This window comes from Polyodon spathula, chromosome 9, assembly GCF_017654505.1.
Source record: "Polyodon spathula isolate WHYD16114869_AA chromosome 9, ASM1765450v1, whole genome shotgun sequence".
In the NCBI taxonomy this organism is placed as follows: domain Eukaryota; kingdom Metazoa; phylum Chordata; class Actinopteri; order Acipenseriformes; family Polyodontidae; genus Polyodon; species Polyodon spathula.
Window position 1 is genome coordinate 24056831 of NC_054542.1, and position 18700 is coordinate 24075530.

An 18700-nucleotide genomic window follows, 5' to 3' on the forward strand; every position below is an offset into this window, starting at 1 on the left:
TTTTGTGCAGCGGGATTTTTTTGAAACACTAACATTTCTTTTGTCTTTTTTTTGTTTATGTATGGTCACCACGAAGACAAATTAAAGACGAGTCATCACAGTTTGTTTTGGATTTCACCCCTGCACTCCTTCCCTCACACCATTTTGTTTTTTCGTTTGTTATTTAATCCTTTTGTTGTGTATAGAAAATAAAAATAAATTATTTTATTTCTGTACACATAAATTACTGTCTGGACATTCCATTTAATACACTCTCGCCTCACAATATCCTAGACTACAACTGTGAACTCAAGGTTATAGTATACATTTACAGTATAATCGTAAATCTCGAAAAACTACTCACTTCTAAATCTTTTGTAGTCATTTTTGTATTACTTTAGTATAAATACATGTTAATTTGAATTCATATGTTGTTTTTTTCTGACTTTATGTGAACGAAAAGACACAAATTCGCCCATTTTCTCGTTGGAAATAGTGATATTTTGAAATTTACCTGTCCTGGTCACAAAAGCAAAGTTTGTGGGGAATAATAGCCATTTTCTATACTTTTGAGGCATAAGCAATTAGGAAATAACACTTACTACCCAGGAACAAAAATTGTGTTACATAGTGTAATAATAATAATAATAATAATAATCCAGATATTTGCCATGCCTTTTATTTAGTTGCTTCTGCTGTATCTCATTAAAGATAAAAGCTTTGAAATCCTTCTTCATATTCCTGCTTGTGCCAGGTAATCAGCGAACACTAAACCTCTTTATTCATACCACAGGAAATTAAGCACTCCAGTTGTCTTGACCTTGTCCGGAGAGGCACTGTGCTCTCGGGAAGGTCAAGCTGACAAAGCAGACACAGCTGCAGTATGGTACTGATGTCGTTACTCATTTCTACAGTCTGTTGGAAATGTGTTACTGTATATGCAGATGTTCACGTTGTCATTTACTAACAGTTGCTACATATGGCCTGACAAATGAGCTACTGTATACAGACACAGCACACATAATGGACTGGTAAACTAGTAATAAATTAAATGTCTCTCTAAGACTGTGGAAATGACACAAAGAAAGACATGATGGTGAGCCAGAACATTCTGTACAGCATTCTTGGGGAAAGTCGATGGCCCTCATTAGACCAGTTATAAAACCAGGAACAAGCAGGTCCGTTCTGATCATATGATGTTTTATACCAGGATATTTTTAAATTCTCCAACCCCCGGTTACATTCATACTCAGAAGGGTTTGTAATGTACATATCCCAGCCACAGAAGTGTACATTCCAAATTACACTTGCTGGTATAATATAAAAAGGTATTGACCACGGACATCCACAGCATTTCAAGAGTAGAAATTCATAAGAAATGGACTTGCCTAGTTACACGCAAAAAAAAAAGAGAGAAATCAGATGTGCATGAGTGGATCCCAAGTGGTAGCTTTCAGTCTCCAAAGCAGTCTCAAGCCAGCTGTCCTGCATATCTAGGGAATGCCCATACCAGCTTACCAAGAGTGGTTCACACCAGACCAGACTGACAAGTGTGACATAGATAGATAGCACCCGGTTGTATGTGGATGTCTGAAAGCAAAGCCCTGGAACTAAATATGTACAAATCTAATGTGTGCATATTTATTTAATTGAACAACATAACTTCAGAGAGAAAAACAGACCATTAAACTTAAGTTGCAATATAAAGGGAAAGCAAATGTATACTTTGAAATTTGATAAAAGTGATTACATTTACTCAAAATCCACCCGTTTTTGCAAATCAGCACCATACCCATCTCCTCTGTGTTCCCTGCATGTGGTTTGCATAGCTGCATGAGTTGTATTGTTACAATGGAAGGCAGGGATCCAGTATTTTATATTGTACAATATCATTTTGTGTTTGACATGATTGACGGAGGAAAGGTTGTGATTTTTACATGCCGTGTCTTATTTTTCTTCGGTTGCAGCACGGTGAGGAGGCATGGCAAACTTCAAAGGGCACGCTTTACCTGGAAGCTTCTTCCTGATAGTGGGCCTCTGGTGGTCAGTGAAATTTTCCCTGTGGCACGCCAGCCGAAGAAACAAGAATGCCTGCCACCTGGCCTCCAAGATCATGTATCGACGACTAGAAGTCATTGAGGCCTCTGTTATATTACTGTTTGCACTAGTCGGTGAGTCACAACATTTAGGCTTGCTTGTCCATGCGTTTGTTACATCAGCGGCTGAAGGAAGTACTTGCTGTACAGTATGTTCTTCCCCCACTTGTTGGAGATGTGTTTAGAAATGGGGGATGTTAACGTGCAACGGAAAATTATATAGTTTGACCATGTCACATGATGGCAGGCTTCCAGATATCCAGGCTCTTGTATTCTAGCATGGAAACACTAATCAGGGCTGTGTGGCAGTTTTTTTTTTTTTTTTATTATTTAATATTCCAACAGCCTTCTTTTCAAGTGCGATGACTCAGGCATGGCAACCGACTGCGCTTCAGATGTAGATGAAAGCGAATGCCTCAGTTGCTATTTCCTTAACGTGTGGGGGTTTTGATATAGTTCCCTATGATGGCCAGGTCAGTTTGGGAGTTTTTTAGTAGTGGATTCCAATATTAATAACATGTTTACTGTAGTATAGTGTAGTAAAAGCATAGCACAGTGTAGTAAAGCACAGGAAAAATGTGGTGTAAAACACAGACTACCGTGGTAACCATGTAGCCATGGTAGAGCATAGTAAATACACAGTATAAGCATGGGAAACTGCAACATGATCATACAAATTCACCCTTTTAAAAGGAAGCTTGTGGATGACTTTGCAGAAAAAACTTGAAACACCCTTTTTGTATTCATGGAAGGTATAGTGAAATCCATGGAAAAACAGGATACAGTAGAGCCTGTCATATTTGATTTAATTGGTTCCAGTGATCCATCGGATATGTGAAAATATTGTATCTCAGAGGTAACCGTTATACTACATTGTAGTTGCTTGAAGAACACTGGGGCATTACAATGTATGGTACTGCACATATACTACTCAAAGAAAATCAGTGAAAAGTATTGCAAAACAAAGCACTGTAATACAGTGCTTTGCAATTCACAAAACAGCATTCCAAAAACAATTCTTACTGTGCTTTCTCAGTCCATGCCAAAGTAATCTGACAGCTTTGTTTGCACTGTACAAAAAAGCACACACAAACACAAACTGGCTTTGGAGGTTGTGAAAAAAATCCTGTTTCAGCTTTTTAATGGTACATTCATTATATAATGCCTCTGCTTTCTAGTTTTTTCAATGGTACATTAATTATATAACCCTCTGCTTTCTTGTTTTTTCAATGGTACATTCATTACATAATCCCTTGCTTTCTTGTTTTCTTTTGTTGAACATGGTTAAATTGTTTTACGTGAAGTGACAGCGCATACAAAGTGAAACCGAATTCCCATATCTATTCTGTCCTGCTTACTGTTTTACACACGTAATAAAATGTGCATTGCTCAGTTTTCATCAGTACTATTTAGTTGGTAGCAGTAATATGTGAATGACACATACCAGAGGTCCATCGGTTAATAGAGGGTATCATCGTACAGGACTGGATATGGTAGGTTCTACTGTACTTGGCAACAGCTGTTAATACTGTCATCAGCACAGTGAAACACTTCCTTGGTCTCTCAATAAACCTTCCATACTGGTCTCTTTTTGCCTTGTCCCCAGGCAACACACTGGAGATATTATTATTACCTTGGACAGCTAGAGGCAATCTCTCCAGGATTTAAAATGGCAATTAGCACAATAAAATAACAATGTTTTGTGTGTGTGTGTGTTTTTTTTTTTTTTTTTTTTTTTTAGTCTGTTGTACTTATACGTTATTATCAACTAATCATGTTATAACTGTATGTTCCTGATAATCTAAAGTTAAAACAGATAAACAGAGGTTTTGCTTCTCTCTGTCTTCCTGATCTGTCCAGAAAGAGATTCTGGGGGTGTCAAATAAGTTATAACTTTAATTCAGTATCTCTTCTATTGCATTGACCTGCACACAAAAAGCAGAAGAATGGTGTGTGAGTGAGAAAGATCTATTAATTATGGAGAAAGTTACTGTTCATTTTTAGCCAATAATCAATAATTTGAAGTGTAATTATCGTTCAGCTCTAGGTAAAGCGTTTATTACAGAAAGCATGGTCAGATTTGTATAAGGGACACTCCTTTGATGTTGATCTTGATAACACAGGAATGAACATAATACTTACGTACTTATAGTGATACAGTTTACTACAGCTCTACACTGTTAATTGAAGCATCCTACTTTATTGTATTTATAATTATTTATTTAGCAGACTCCTTTATCCAAGGCGACTTACAGAGACTAAGGTGTGTGAACTATGCATCAGCTGCAGAGTCACTTACAACAACGACTCACCCAAAAGACGGAGCACAAGGAGGTTAAGTGACTTGCTCAGGGTCACACAGTGAGTCAGTGAGTGAGCCAGGATTTGAACTGGGGAAACCTCCTGGTTACAAGCCCTTTTCTTTAACCACTGGACCACACAGCCTCCAGTTTGTAGTAACTTTAAGATAATACAAGTATTATATTGATTAGATGTCTTTATTAAATATAGCCATTGTATTTGCATTTGTTTTATACAAATAATTCTGAACTACTATATGTTGAAGTTAAATGGTCTCCCCAGTAATCTGGAGTACTGGATGAGGTCCTTCTGCCTTCTACCTAGCCCTCCTGCCTGACTCCTATGTCTGTGTCCTGCCCCTAGGTATGATGGCTGAGCAGTTTGTTCCGGACGGTCCTCAGTTGAAACTTTATAACTACGAGGACAAGCACTGGGACCACCTGATGAACTGGCAGCATGCCACCATGTACCTGTTCTTCGGCATCTCAGCGGCTGTGTCAATCACCGTCCACACGATGGCCGTTGTGCCCGTCGCCTTTGACCGGCTGCTGCTGGCCATTGCTGTGTTTGTGGAAGGTACACTACAGGAGGGAGGCACAGTGACAGCAATTAAAGATGTTAGATTCTGTTTGCTTTCCTAAAATGAAGTATATTTATTGATTAAACTTTAAATAATTTTGTAACCAATCAAGAAAGCTTTCAATTTGGTGTAGTTTTTGGTGAAACTTTAAACTGTAAACTACTAACTTCCCTAATAGCCTTACTTGGGCAAAATACTTAGGTAAATGTACCTTCAATACAAAATACTTTGGAAACACTGTATTTTCAATACAGAATACAATTTTATTTGGAAAATACCATTTGAAATGGCAAAATGCCTTTAATAAAACAAACCAAGGTTCTCCTAGGTCAACCAGACAAATCTATGTTGTCAATAAAGGAACTGAAACAGTTAACAAGTTTCAAGCTGCATTAAGCAAACATGCAGTGGGTCCTTGTTTCCACCAGGGAACCCAATATCAATAGAGTATAGGGCCCTGTTACTAACACTACATTTTGGTAGATATCCAGTGGAATATTATGCCAATTCTCCTTCAGAGCATTTAAAATTCAGCAAAGGTTGGTGGTCTGATGCCTATGGTGGCATTTCAAAACTTCCCACTGTGGTTTGGAGGCATTGAAGTTGTCACTGCACCAGCCACTGCAAATTTTCAACATTAATGTCCATGAACCACTATCAATCAATCAATCTATTTTTTATAGCGTCTTTCATAGTGGACCACCATCACGAAGTGCTTTACAAGATAGTGAGAAACACATAATACATTAAACAGTGAAAACAATGTAATACATTAAATACAAGGCATAGTATATTAAATACAAGGCTTGGGTGTGAGTTCTAAACATTGTGGATGCATGTGTCATACATGACACAGTGAAAAATCAGAAATAGCAGTTTAGACAACAGCTAATAACTGATATCAGGCTTAAAGAGCATGGAAAGCAAGAGAGAACAAGTGGGTCTTGAGAGTTGATTTGAAGCAAGCGACTGTGGGAGCTTCACGCACTAAAGCTGGGAGACAGTTCCAAAGAGTTGGAGCTGTGAAGCTAAAAGAGCGCTCTCCGAGTGTGGTGCACTTTTGCTTGTTTAGAACAAGCAAGCCAGAGTCAGAGGACCTCAGCTTGAACTCATAGAACAATAATTAGACTTTAGAGTATTACATCTGTTCTGTTGGATATTTGTATAATCCCAGTGCATTACATTCAAGACATCGTAACAGACCCATGGAAAGCAACTCAATGACATTACAACAGATTACCTGTGTGTACTGATCCCTTTGGTGTATACATTTATGAAATAAGCTTATACCGTTTTCAAAATACACAGTGCTGCATTCCCCCTGCTACCCTTTTAAGTCCCCTTTCTTGCTAGTTCTATAACATTAGTAGCTTGTTCTATAACATTAGTAGCATGTTTTGAAAAAAAACTGCACGCTAGTAAATGTTTTTTGAACATATCGCTTAATCTGTGAAAGGTAGATTGACACATGCTCCTAATCCTGGTTGTGCTGCTCCCTCAGGGTTCCTGTTCTACTACCACCTCCACGGCCGGCTCATGCTGGATGTACACGTGCATCAGCTGCTGCTCTTCGCGATCTTCGGAGGAGCCCTGACCATTTTCCTGGAGGTGTTCTTCCGAGGGAACATCTTGCTGGAGCTGTTGAGGTGCAGCCTGTGTCTGCTGCAGGGTAGCTGGTTCTGGCAGGTGAGGGGTCTGCTTAGGTCTTGTTTACCATTGTTTAATAAAAGCGTAATAAAGCACAGTGAAAGCAAAGGTAAGCACAGTAAAGCACTGAGGGGTACGGTAAAGCATATTAAAAACATGGCAAACCTTTGTAAACTATGATAAATGGATAGTATAACTATTGGTAAAGCATAAGAAAACTGCAAATTTACCATGGATTTTGCTAAAGAATGTTTACTTTAGCACTGGGAAAAATATTAGAACAAAACATTACTGCACATGAATTTAAAGGCAAAAATCCATGTCAGTGTCTGCCATAAATTACGTAGTTGATATAAATTAGACATACGTTATCACAGTGCTGTTTGCCTTAGACTGATTTACCACCATACCAGAATTTGCTTGTCAGTTTCTAGAATGGCAGGTGGGAGTACAATATATATAAAAAACAGGATTAACATGCAACGATGCTCTTGACACACTGTTTAAAATGGTTTAGGCAAATACTGATCTGTACCAGCTAAAGTAAAAGTGCAGTTTCGGGGGGTACAGATGCAGTGACCCAACTTGCAAGGTAAATGTTATGATGGTCAAAACAATGATCAACATTTTGTTCAGTGCCCCCTTTTTCACATTTATTTTAGGCATTTAAGTTAAATCTGTGTGGTGGACCAAAAGTGCAAGTCAGTGCAAAAATTGAGTCTTCAGTCTTGCGTTTTATTTCCATCATGCTTTTCAGTATTTGCCACCCTGTCAAAATATGGATAGTAGTAACTCGACAGTACTATAATACTATTATTATTTTTGTAGTAGGTTTTATTTCTGAATGGGAAAAGGGTAAAGTCAGTGTGAATTGATTAACCATTTCCCCAGTTTTTCCAGTGTTTTCCGGTGTTCATTGGCTATCCACCATTCATATTTTTTGTATCGGGTATGTTTTATCTGTTAAAACCGAAAATCAGAAGCCCTTGTTATACTTTAACTTTGTCTTTTGCATTATTACTATTGATGACTCACACAACATTATCCAAGTGATTCTATACTTATCTTTAATTAATAACTTGTTTCAAACTATTATGTTTTTATACAGCTATCAGTTATGTTTACTGATCTTAATTTGTTGATTGTTAACATCTGCCACTTTGTCTATAAAACACACACTCTATTAGGGGCTTTTACACCCTGATGAAGGCTTTGCAGCCAGAAGGTTGGTTTTGTTATTGATAAATTTTGAAAATTTTAGGAGTATGTTTGTGTGTGCGGCTTCCTTTTTTCTTTGTTCATATGGTATACTTAGCATTTTTTTTTTTGAGTACTGTTCTTAACCATGGATTTAACATTACTTATCGGTCATAGTTCCTAATGATTTTAATTGCTTACATGCGCTTTACTGTGCTTTTATTACTGTTTATTACAGTAAACCTATATACAGGTAATAGTCTAAGCTGGAGGTTTCCACTCAGGTATGCTTAAGGCTGCTGTACAGTAGCACCTATTGACACTCTCTGTTTCTCCTGTCTCTGCTGCAGATTGGGTTTGTGCTGTACCCCCCCAGCGGCTTCCCGGAGTGGGACAGTATGGATCACAACAACATGATGTTCATTACCATGTGCTACTGCTGGCACTACGCCTTCGCCCTGCTAACTGTGGCTGCCATTTTCACCATCGTTAGCTGGTAAGCCACATCTCAGTCTAAACCCCACCTCCTATCTGGATTTGTGGCAGAGTGATTGCCCTGCACAGGTGGGAATTAGTGTTGGTATAATTTGTTTGTGGAAATGGGTTTATTGTGTATCGTTTTGGAGTTGATTTGTGTGATTGAATTATTGTTTACAGACGGGCGCTCGATTGAGACTTGCTGCCTGCTAGGCTTGGTTGAGGGGAAGGGCAACACGTGATTGGCTGTGCTGGTCCTCAATCAGCAGGTGGGCAGGTCTTGACCGAGTGTCCATCAGTTTAAAAATATCCGCTGGAGATCGCTCGGGGTCACTGCACCGACATGCTACAGAGGGGAGCTGCGTATACCCAGGAGGAGAGTGTCCGCTCTGCAGGAACGACAGCTACGCAACCCTGAAACTGCGAGTAGTGCTTGCAAAGGCAATGCCCGTATGAAGCAGGAGTCGTTGAATGAATACTGGCTCATCAGTAGGTTCGTTTAGGGGACAGTGATCCCAAGTAATGTGTAGAGAGGGTTATGTAGTATAGCCGGTTCCAGGAGCAGGACGCCTTGTTTATAAGTCTAGTGCTCACCCTGTGTGGCACCTTTTACTTGTAGTTTTTGAAGTGTTTTATTTTGCCTTTTGTACAGCTTGCTGTTTGTGTCTTCTGTGCGTTACCATCGCTGGTAACTTCACATGACCCCTTTGTTTATTTACTTTATTTTGTGATTAAATCCTGCGTACCTGTGCTAGCGTTTCAGCACCACCTCCCAAGTCTCTCTCTGTTGCTTATGCAGCTGCTACCCACACACGTGACATGAGCACCCTGTCACAGAGTTCTACAGAGAAACTTTATAAACAGTGTGCAAATCTTCTTCACTCATCATCATCCTACATGTTTAAATAGACAGGAATCCCAAAAGTTGGCATGGGTACCCCTAGGGCTCGATTCTAATGAAACGAGTGCAGTCACAGACGCAGTGGTTAAAGTCAAACGCGTCTGCCCCGTAGGACGTGGCTTCTGCAAAAGTGATTCTGCTCAAAATAAAAACCCAGCACAAGCGCGTTTAGTAGCGCAGTGACAGCACCCAGCCAAGCAATGCTGAGTAGGCTGGGGAATCTGCTATCCAGTCAGGGCCAGGAAACAATCCCTTTAAGAGACAGAATGTGCTTGTGTCACCGCAAGGCTCTGTTTTGAATGTTGAAGTGGCGATCATTTCGAGCGGCAGTAGCACATAGCAAGAAAAAACAACGCAAGTCAGAACAGCAAGTGATAGGTCATTCTTCGAGATATGTAAAATACGCTTCGAGACACAGGAGATTGTTATATTAATGGAAGAGTTAGAGCAATGTAGGGCAATCATTTATAATTTATAATAATTCTACAATGTACATTATTTCATGGGATTGACATTACTACATGTAAAGTGTAAAATACTTATTACCCTCCCCTGATTTGTCTACCAGCTGATTCATTTTCTAGCAGGACATGAAGTGCGCATCACATTCCCTCTGAGCTTGTATTGTAGCTTGGAATATTTTCCGGAGCCCAACCGTGTCGTCGTCCCGTCCCGTCCCCCGTCCCCCCCACTTTTGTGAAAAGATCATGTAAAGAATAAAAGTACAGCTAACTTATTATTTTTTTATTTGCATTTGAGTGCATGTTCGTGCATTTGAGTACGTTTCAGTATTTTAAGATACTGTTAGGTCCTAATATTTATTAGCAAAATAATCCTGTGTTAATCCTGATCGTGCTGTTTGTTCAGTTACTTGTTCACAGTGTGTGTTCATAAAGCTTTTGAAGAGATGCGAAATGCCTGTGTTGTTACTGTGATATGCTTAAATACATTTGCTGAAACTAACCAGACTGCTTGCAGCTGTTTTGATTTAATTCAAAACGGAGACTAGTTGCTATAGTATTGTGGTTACTGTACTGCCACTGACAGCAAACACTTTCTTGATTATTTAATTTTTATCTTTATTTGTTATACTGAATTTAAATAAATAGACAGGACAATGATGAAGCAGAATATTTTACATTGACAGACAACATTAGAGGGCGTGTGCACTACAAGAACAGAGATTTTCTTTCAACAAGACAAAAGGTAAAATACACGAGTACTGTATTTACGTAATTTCGGGCAGATTGATTTGAAACAGTGATTAAACATACTTTGAAAGATGACATTCAAGGTCCTTCATCAGAGATTTAAGCCCTCATATTGACCAATCAGGTTAAAGGAAATCTTTGATCCATATTCTAATTAGTTATAATGTTTCAGACTAGTTAAGCTCATACATTATCAGACACGTAACTGATATCTTGTTTCAGGTCTGCCGATAGTAGAGACTTATTGCAGTTACAGAAACACAGCAGTTAACCTGTTTGAGGTTGCACATGATACACGCACACACACACACAGCACTAGCAACAACCAGGGAAAGAAAGGACAGACCTACACATATATAGATACAGAAGTGGCACTCCTGTTATGCTGCTCTCCATATACTGTATGTAAATATTTTCACCTGTAATAATTGCCATGACAATAAATTGCTACAGCCCTTAATAAATAAATGTAGTACTCCATTGTATATGCAAATTGTATTTTTTTTAAATTCATATATTTGTTTGTTATTAATTTATGAATAATATTGTTAGTTTCTTACGTTTTGTTTCTTACGTTTTTCTTTTCTTTTACTTTTCTTTCTTTGATTTCCTCTTTCTGTTTCAGTCCAAGCGCAAACAGTTTCTACTTAGGACTACTTAGATTTTTCTAGTGTGTTCAGTTATTAAAGTTCCTGACTGCGCCACTAAATAAACCTGGTTTCAGTGGGTCTTATTTATTTAACACAGTGCTCAGTTGTCTATTTGGGACCCCATTGTGCTGTCATCAGATTAACTTTGGCAAATATGTTAATGATACCACACCCCGAAATTTATGCCAACATGTGGCGATGGGGCAGGAGCTATATCATGGAGCAGGACGTGTCTTCAGAATACCATTTCAGCGCAGTGGGGTTTTTTTTATGTCTCCGCTCCATTTTTACGCCACAGAATTGGGGGCAAACGCCATTTGCGCTTGCACTCGCATTTCTGCTGTGTTCAGAATGCAGCCCCTAGGGCTGTATTCACAAAGCTGACTTAAGTCTAAGACTGGTTATAAGTCATCAATTTGGACTTAAGTCTTATTCACAAATGAGTCTTAACGGAATTTTGTTCTTATGTAAGGTCTTAACTATAAGACTAGCCTGAAGGAGGCTTAAGTCCAGATCTGCCATTGAAACAACTTTTTTTTTTTTCTGCCATGGCTCGACAGCTGATAGTATATGATTTATTTGATCATCCAGATGAGAATTGCCCTAAGCAATTCTACCCTAAGGCTAAATTGAGAAGTTAATACCTTTTTAATAGACAGTCAGTTGAAACCCTAACACATATTTTACATACCGATCTTTCTCCATCAACTAACTGAAGCAATGCAATTCCAGCTTTGTTGCAGGTGATTATTTTTTATTTTTTTGTATTACAGTATTAAATATGTTATTGCAATGTAGATCATACCATTAACATTATAACTATAGTTAGGGCTGTAAATCTTTTGTTTAGTTTATAACAAGCAGCACCAAAAGCATGGCTTGAGAGGAATAAAGGCTTCATTAGCAGAGGTAGAACATACAAAGTAATACCAGCTCTGTTGTAGTTTTGTGTTTGTTATCTACAGTATTTTTTACATTTTTTTTTTAGCAGAAATGTGTTTTGAGCCTTCCACAGCTACACCCTACATCTACAGCCTTTGTACCCTTTTTTCGTTTGTCCTACTACTGTTTCTTCCCCTGTTTTCCCCTCTGCCTGAATATTCCATTACCCAAGGGTTAGCGGTGTGAGCTTACACCCTCAAGGACCCTCGTGCCTAAAGAAAGCAGGGCAGGATCTACCACATTGAGGCGGTAGAACCTGGAGAAAGTATGCGGCGTAGCCCAGCTAGCCGCAGTACAAATATCGGACAGCGAGGCATCTCTTAAGAGGGTCCAAGATGTAGCCAACCCTCTAGTGGAGTGTGTGGCTACCCTCCCAGGTGGGGGCAAGCCAGCACCATCATATGCAGTCAAGACTGTGTCCACAATCTAATGTGACAGACGCTGCTTTGAGAGGGGCTGTCCTAGGGTCAGTGTACAGTGACAGACAAAGAGCTGGTCAGTATGACACATCTCATAATCCACATAACAACTCAATGCCCGCGCTGGGCAGAGGAAATTCAATCTCCTATCCTCCGTCGAAGCAAACTGATTCATGTGGATGGCTGTGATCACTTTGGGGAGGAAAGCAGGGTTGTTGCGCAGAGACACCCTGCTGCCATCATCCCAAATATGCATATAGGAGCTGTGCACCTACAGTGCCTGCAGCTCACTGACCCGTTTTGTGGAGGGGATAGCCAAAGGGAAGGCTGTCTTCATAGACAGATGTTTCAACTGTATGGATTATATATGCTCAAACGGGGCCTTCGTGAGAGCCTCCTTTACAACATCAAAGATCCGTTCAGGGAGAACAGCCCTGCTGGGAGGGCGTAACCACTGAGCACCCTTCAGAAAATGGGTCGCTAATATATAATCACCCGGGACACTGAGTCAATGGGGACATGACATGCAGATATGGCTGCTAGGTACACTTTCAATGTAGAGGTGGATCGACCCACTTCTAACAGATCTTGCAGAAACTGCAAAATACTTGCATGTCGGGCGGTAATTGGGGTCATGACCTCATGACAATTTTGAAAGTACTTCCACATATGGCGTGTAACGCCCCTGTGGAGGAGGCCCTAGCATTCTGCAGTGTGCTGACAACTGCGTCTGAGAGCCCTAAGGCGGACAGACGGTCCCGTCCAGGATCCAGTCACACAGTTTGGGTGACAAAGGGTGCCTTGCACTTGCCATTGCTGCTTTAGAATGTCGTCGTCTTCTTTCTCTTTTAGAATGTTCATTGTTCACTGTCACTGACGTGAAAAAAATCCTGTAATTTTTCGGTAAAATTCAGAATAAACCACAAACGCGGAACACTAAATATACAGTAATATAAAATATGAAAGTGTAACTATACATACGTTTTATCACTTAAAATTAAATATAGCAAATGTTTGCATTATTGACGCACTACCTGTAACACTGCATTTAGGTACCTGTCAGTTGGTTTAGTTTAGTTTTGGTAAATGATTTAACATACTGCATAGAGCTGCATGATTTATTAAAAATGTCTTCAGCGAAAAAGACGCCGGCTCCATCAAAGATTGGAAGTATTTCTGCTAAAGATCGCACTGTCCAGTACAAGGGGACAATACACACGTCTGTTATTTTTACATGTATTTATGCTTTCATTTAGTTTCATAATTCACTGAATTATTAAAAGGTGGGCATAAAAAATGAAATATTCTACATTAATTGTTTTTCGGATAATCATTTAAATACTTAGGAACATTTGTTGTATAATAAATTAACAATTTAGAATGTGACTTGTTTAATTATGAAATACCATGAAATACCTATTTTTAGACTGAAAAATTACTTGAAATAAGCATTACTATAAAAAAAAAATAAATAAAATACAGTCAAATCTGCAGTAAACTAGATACTGTAGGTGAAGATTATCAAAGGGTTTTCCTTAGCAAGTCAAACTGTTAATGTTACATAACTAGTAACAAACAATGCAGACAGTTAAAACTGGGCCATTGTACAATTAAAATTAAATAGCTGAATTGCTTTTTAGTGTAAAAACCTTATCTATCTGGCCCATAGTGTTTTGCTAACTTTTGTTTTAATAGGAGCAAGATGATATTCTGAGTAAACCCAGTTACTGTACAGTTCGTGTAGAGGTTTGAGTTGATGGGAATGCTCTGACAGGTCCTTGCTGACAGCTTTGTGTTTCTTTGCTCAGGTTGGTTCGGACCAAGCTGAAGAAAACTCCACAGCTGGAGATGGGGCTGCTGAAGAACAAAGAGAGGGAGGAAGAATCGGAAGAAGACCTGTAGCCGCTTCAAACCTCAACAGTGGATACTGGTTTCTCCATTTCTGCATCAATGTATAAAGAATCTGAGGCTTAATCCTCTCACTTTTACAAATAGTTGATTCTGGGTAATAGTTTATTGAAGTCTTGAGATAGCAAAAAAAATCAGTTGTGAGAAATTGTGAACAGTAGGGTACCACTTGCTCACACCAGAGTTTTCTTTATAGCAGATTACGGTACCACAGATTTATCCCCTAATATTTTACCATGGGATTATTAAGTACACTCCCTCCTGTCTCTTGAACATGACTCTTTTACATCTATACTGGAAAATATTAACGTGTGCTAACCAAACTCATGTGTTATGACATGGATAAGGTGACCTAGGGATCTCAGGGTATTTTAAGATATTTATTTTGTTTGCATGTAATTGTTATTTTTTTTTGTCATGGTATCATTGGATCTAAATACTACAGCCCTTCGATTCTATATGAACCCAGTTGGTATTTACTGGTTCTTTATTGCCTCCCTTGTTAAATATAGTAGAAAGGCTGCAGTATTTTTTTGTTTATGTCACTTTGAATGCTTTTGCCAATGCTGAAAAAAACTGCAAACCAGCATATTTTAGTATTAGCGATTCAGTTAGTAACAGTTCAGTCTGCACAATCAGCTTTGCACCCTGTTTTACAGCTGAAGAGACAAGGAAACCTACATTTTAGTTTTTACACATCTGTTTTTTTATTAGTGCAGCCAAATTGACTTTACATTACCCAGGCAGGTGATGAATAAGTTTGAGCAGGACTTTAGATGCAACTGTTAACAAGGAGGGAGTTTACTTTAGCAAGACTGTGCAACACAGCACTAAAGAATGGATTACAGACAATAAGCACATCAGAAGTCTATGGTATATTGTATATAGCATGTCAGAAAATCTTATTTCAAGCTCCAGACAACTGGTTTAAGGCTGAAATTAATTCCAATATAAATAGTTAATTTGTTTCTTACTTTCTGTAATGCCTTTTAAACTAATAGTGTCTATGTGCGTTTAACAAACAATATAGCACAGAGATCAAAACAGAGGCTTTTCCCCACGCATTCATAAGAAACAATACAATGCTGGTTTCATGAAGGCAATTTAAAGGGTACTGGTTGGTGCTTATACAATATTGCCATCATGTGAGCAACAGTGACATCGCCACTCACTGCATAATCTGACTAAAATTGCATGCCACCTCAGAAAGCTGCGATTCATTAAATGAACAGTATAGGTGTTCTTTTGGTTCACATACAATTCTGAGAAGGAAAGATGATCTCTAAGCACACATAATGTATAGAAGCAATAACACAGATACTGTGCTGTGAAAACTAATCCTAAATGAGACAATAATCAGTTTGAAAAATAAACGAAATAGGAAATATTTGTAAATATATTCCTTTTATAAGTATCTCAAGCATACATGATTTAGTTCAGCAAGCTTGCAACTTTGACAAAGGGGTCGAATCAACCTTTGCCACAGTTTGATCATTTTACAGCACTGGGGAGTCCCATGGATTGTATCAACCACACATTTTTAGGGGTAACCTTAGAATAACCATGAGTATGTGGTGTTTGTACAATATTCCAGTAAAATCCAACTGTGGTGTTACTGCTGTGATCTAGCTTAATCAAACTGACCCCGTAATATATATAATTTGTTATTTGTTTGTATGGGACCTACAGTCACATGTGCTTGGAATTATTTTTCTTCATATATATTTGTTTTACTCTCTGAAAATGTGAGCATGCCTATTGATTCTAGTAAATCCATATTTGCCAAAGCAACTATACAGTTTCTGAATAAATGAAAATTGCTTCATATTTCTTTTCAATTTGATTTGGATGTTTTAATCAGGAGAGGTCTCTCTTGTTTTTACAATAAAATGTTTTTTTTGTTTTTTTGTTTTTTACCAGTGTTCCAGTTCTCACACTTTTTAAAAGTACATTGACAAATGAGAATAACCCTCATGCTGTTTAGAAACATACTGCATGAGAAAAGTTTTATGAATACCAAACCTTACTTTAATACAACCCAACAGGCTTCAGAAATGATCGGTTTTGTTGTGAAATGGGGCCTGTGCAATTTTTGTAGCATCTTGTGAAAGGTAAACAAATGAGATTGGTACCAACCAAACCTGGGGATTGTACATTGTAAAAAGGGCCATGCTTTAAAACAGAATGTTTACAGAATTGATAGGGGCCTGGATTAAATCAAAGTTAGCTACACTTTACTATAACCCAGGCAAGTACAGGAACTGAAAGAGAATAAAACCATTCTTAAACCATGTTCCAAATAAAGATACCGGTATCATTTAATCTACAAACGAATTATCCTAAATGAAATACTATTGCCAAAATGATGTATGCATAAAAAGAAGTCTGGTAATCATGCTTCACTTGATTTCATACTTCAACTTGATATTTGTAAAAAAAGGAAAAAAAAAAAAAAGTTTCATTGGCACTATATGTTATGTAATTCTTTGTTTTTCATGTACTGAACGGCACAGTTTTTTTTGATGCAAATGTATTATTCTAAAAGGAATAATTGAATATATGATTTAACTTAGACCATATTGAGCTGTCAGAGGTATTTAAATTAATACAATAAATTCATCCAGCAGACAAGGTTATGTGTGTTTCTGTTTTCTTCCTTTTCCATGTGATAGATATGATAATTCATATAATAGAGCACTAGTGCCACTGTGGGATATCGGCGCAAAGCAGTGTTTTCACCTGGACGAGAAGTGGTTATATCCCACAGCAACGTACACCCTGGGTGGGCTATTGTGATTATACAATGGCTATGAGGCCTTTTGAAATTAGGTAATAAAAATAGGTTTCAAGAAAACCGCGGTGATGTCCTCGAATATGGCCACAGCTGTGATGTAACATAGCCCATTACAATGAGCAGGAGGACAATCCTTGCCATTGTATAATATGTGTTAGAAAACTTTCATCTACCAGTCAGGAAGTTCCATATCAGGGAATTAACACAGAGCATATAGAATGTATAGTTTTAGAATAGAGCATTGCAGGAATGAAAAACATTGAAGAGGTAAATAAATATGTTATTTAAAGCAATACAGGCACTGCTTTCTATAGTAATATAATGTATTGCAGCGATCTTGGTTCCTGCAGGCAGGCACATCACACAGGGCGAGGCAATCCACACACAGGTGGAGGGCAGGCGCGAACCTGGGGCCACTCACACTAAAGCAGGGGTGCCCAATCCAAGTCCTGGAGGGTCGCTGTCCTCCTAGCTTTTGTTCCAACTGTTCCCTAAATTACTTAATTGGACCAATCAAACACTTATTAGAAGCTTAATTGGTCCAATTAAGCAATTTATTGTACAGTTGGAACAAAAACCTGGAGGGACACTGGCCCTCCAGGACCAGGATTGGGCACCGCTGCACTAAAGTATAGCGCCGATACCACTGTACAAAAGAGCCAGCTCCTTTGCAAGGTGCGTATATCAGCCTTATGTCTTTGTATGTGATTACGTCACCTACCAGCCCTGCTGCTGCCTTCCCCCGTGCAAGCTGCAGTATTTTAGTCTCTCCAATACATAGCAAGTTGAGAATTGTGTATTGCATATCATCTGCAAAAAGTACAAAAGTATGAAAAGTTCTATACATTGGAGAGACTAAAAGATATTTAACAAATTGATTTGTAGACCACCTCAGAGCATTAAGATCAAATCCACCTTGTTACCTGTAGCTATACATTTTGTGTAATTTACAAATGCAACGGAACACATGCAACCAGAAAGCAGAAATAACCCACGCTGATTTTCAAACTGCACTTCTGAACTTTTTGGGATGGACATTCTACCATGAAACCCTTCTTGGCTTTATTTGAAATGAATTTTTAAAAACAAACAACACACTGGACTATGGCATTTAACTGAAGGTCTTTTATGTCTGAAATGTCCTGAATACTTTTGTATTTATGTTGTACTTTGTGCTTCATTACTTTTACTTTAGGGTTGCTGTTTTTGTTTTATATTCGAGTGTGCACTGCATTTAAATCTTTACCTCAGAGGTCTCTTGAAAGTAGTGAAGAGAGATTGATGTTTACATTCAAAGGTGTCAGTTTAACAAAAATAACCCATTTTGAATCACCACAATTTTAATACGTAAGTGATATGAATAACATGTAAATAAGCAGAAAAAACTGTAACAGTATATACTAATATACAGAAAATGGAATGAAGAAAAGAAATAAAATATATATATATATATATATATATATATATATATATATATATATATATATAAATAAAAACAAGTAAAAATATAACAAGAACAGTCAGATCATGCAGATAATGGTTAGGCATGTTGAACTGCTTGGTCAAAGCTCATACACTGCACATACATACATGTAACT

General features: G+C 38.2%; 1 protein-coding gene across 1 annotated transcript in view; it reads left to right on the top strand.

Annotated features, from left to right (window-relative positions):
* tmem45a (transmembrane protein 45a) overlaps positions 1–16936 on the top strand; it is a 34623-nt gene extending 17687 nt beyond the window's left edge. Inside the window, exons 2-6 of the mRNA XM_041258932.1 lie at positions 1947–2150; positions 4740–4952; positions 6458–6642; positions 8151–8296; positions 14209–16936. Coding sequence (XP_041114866.1) covers positions 1961–2150; positions 4740–4952; positions 6458–6642; positions 8151–8296; positions 14209–14302 — 828 coding nt within the window. The 5' untranslated portion in view covers positions 1947–1960 and the 3' untranslated portion in view covers positions 14303–16936. The remainder of the gene's footprint in view (positions 1–1946; positions 2151–4739; positions 4953–6457; positions 6643–8150; positions 8297–14208) is intronic.
* Positions 16937–18700: the final 1764 nt, after the last annotated feature.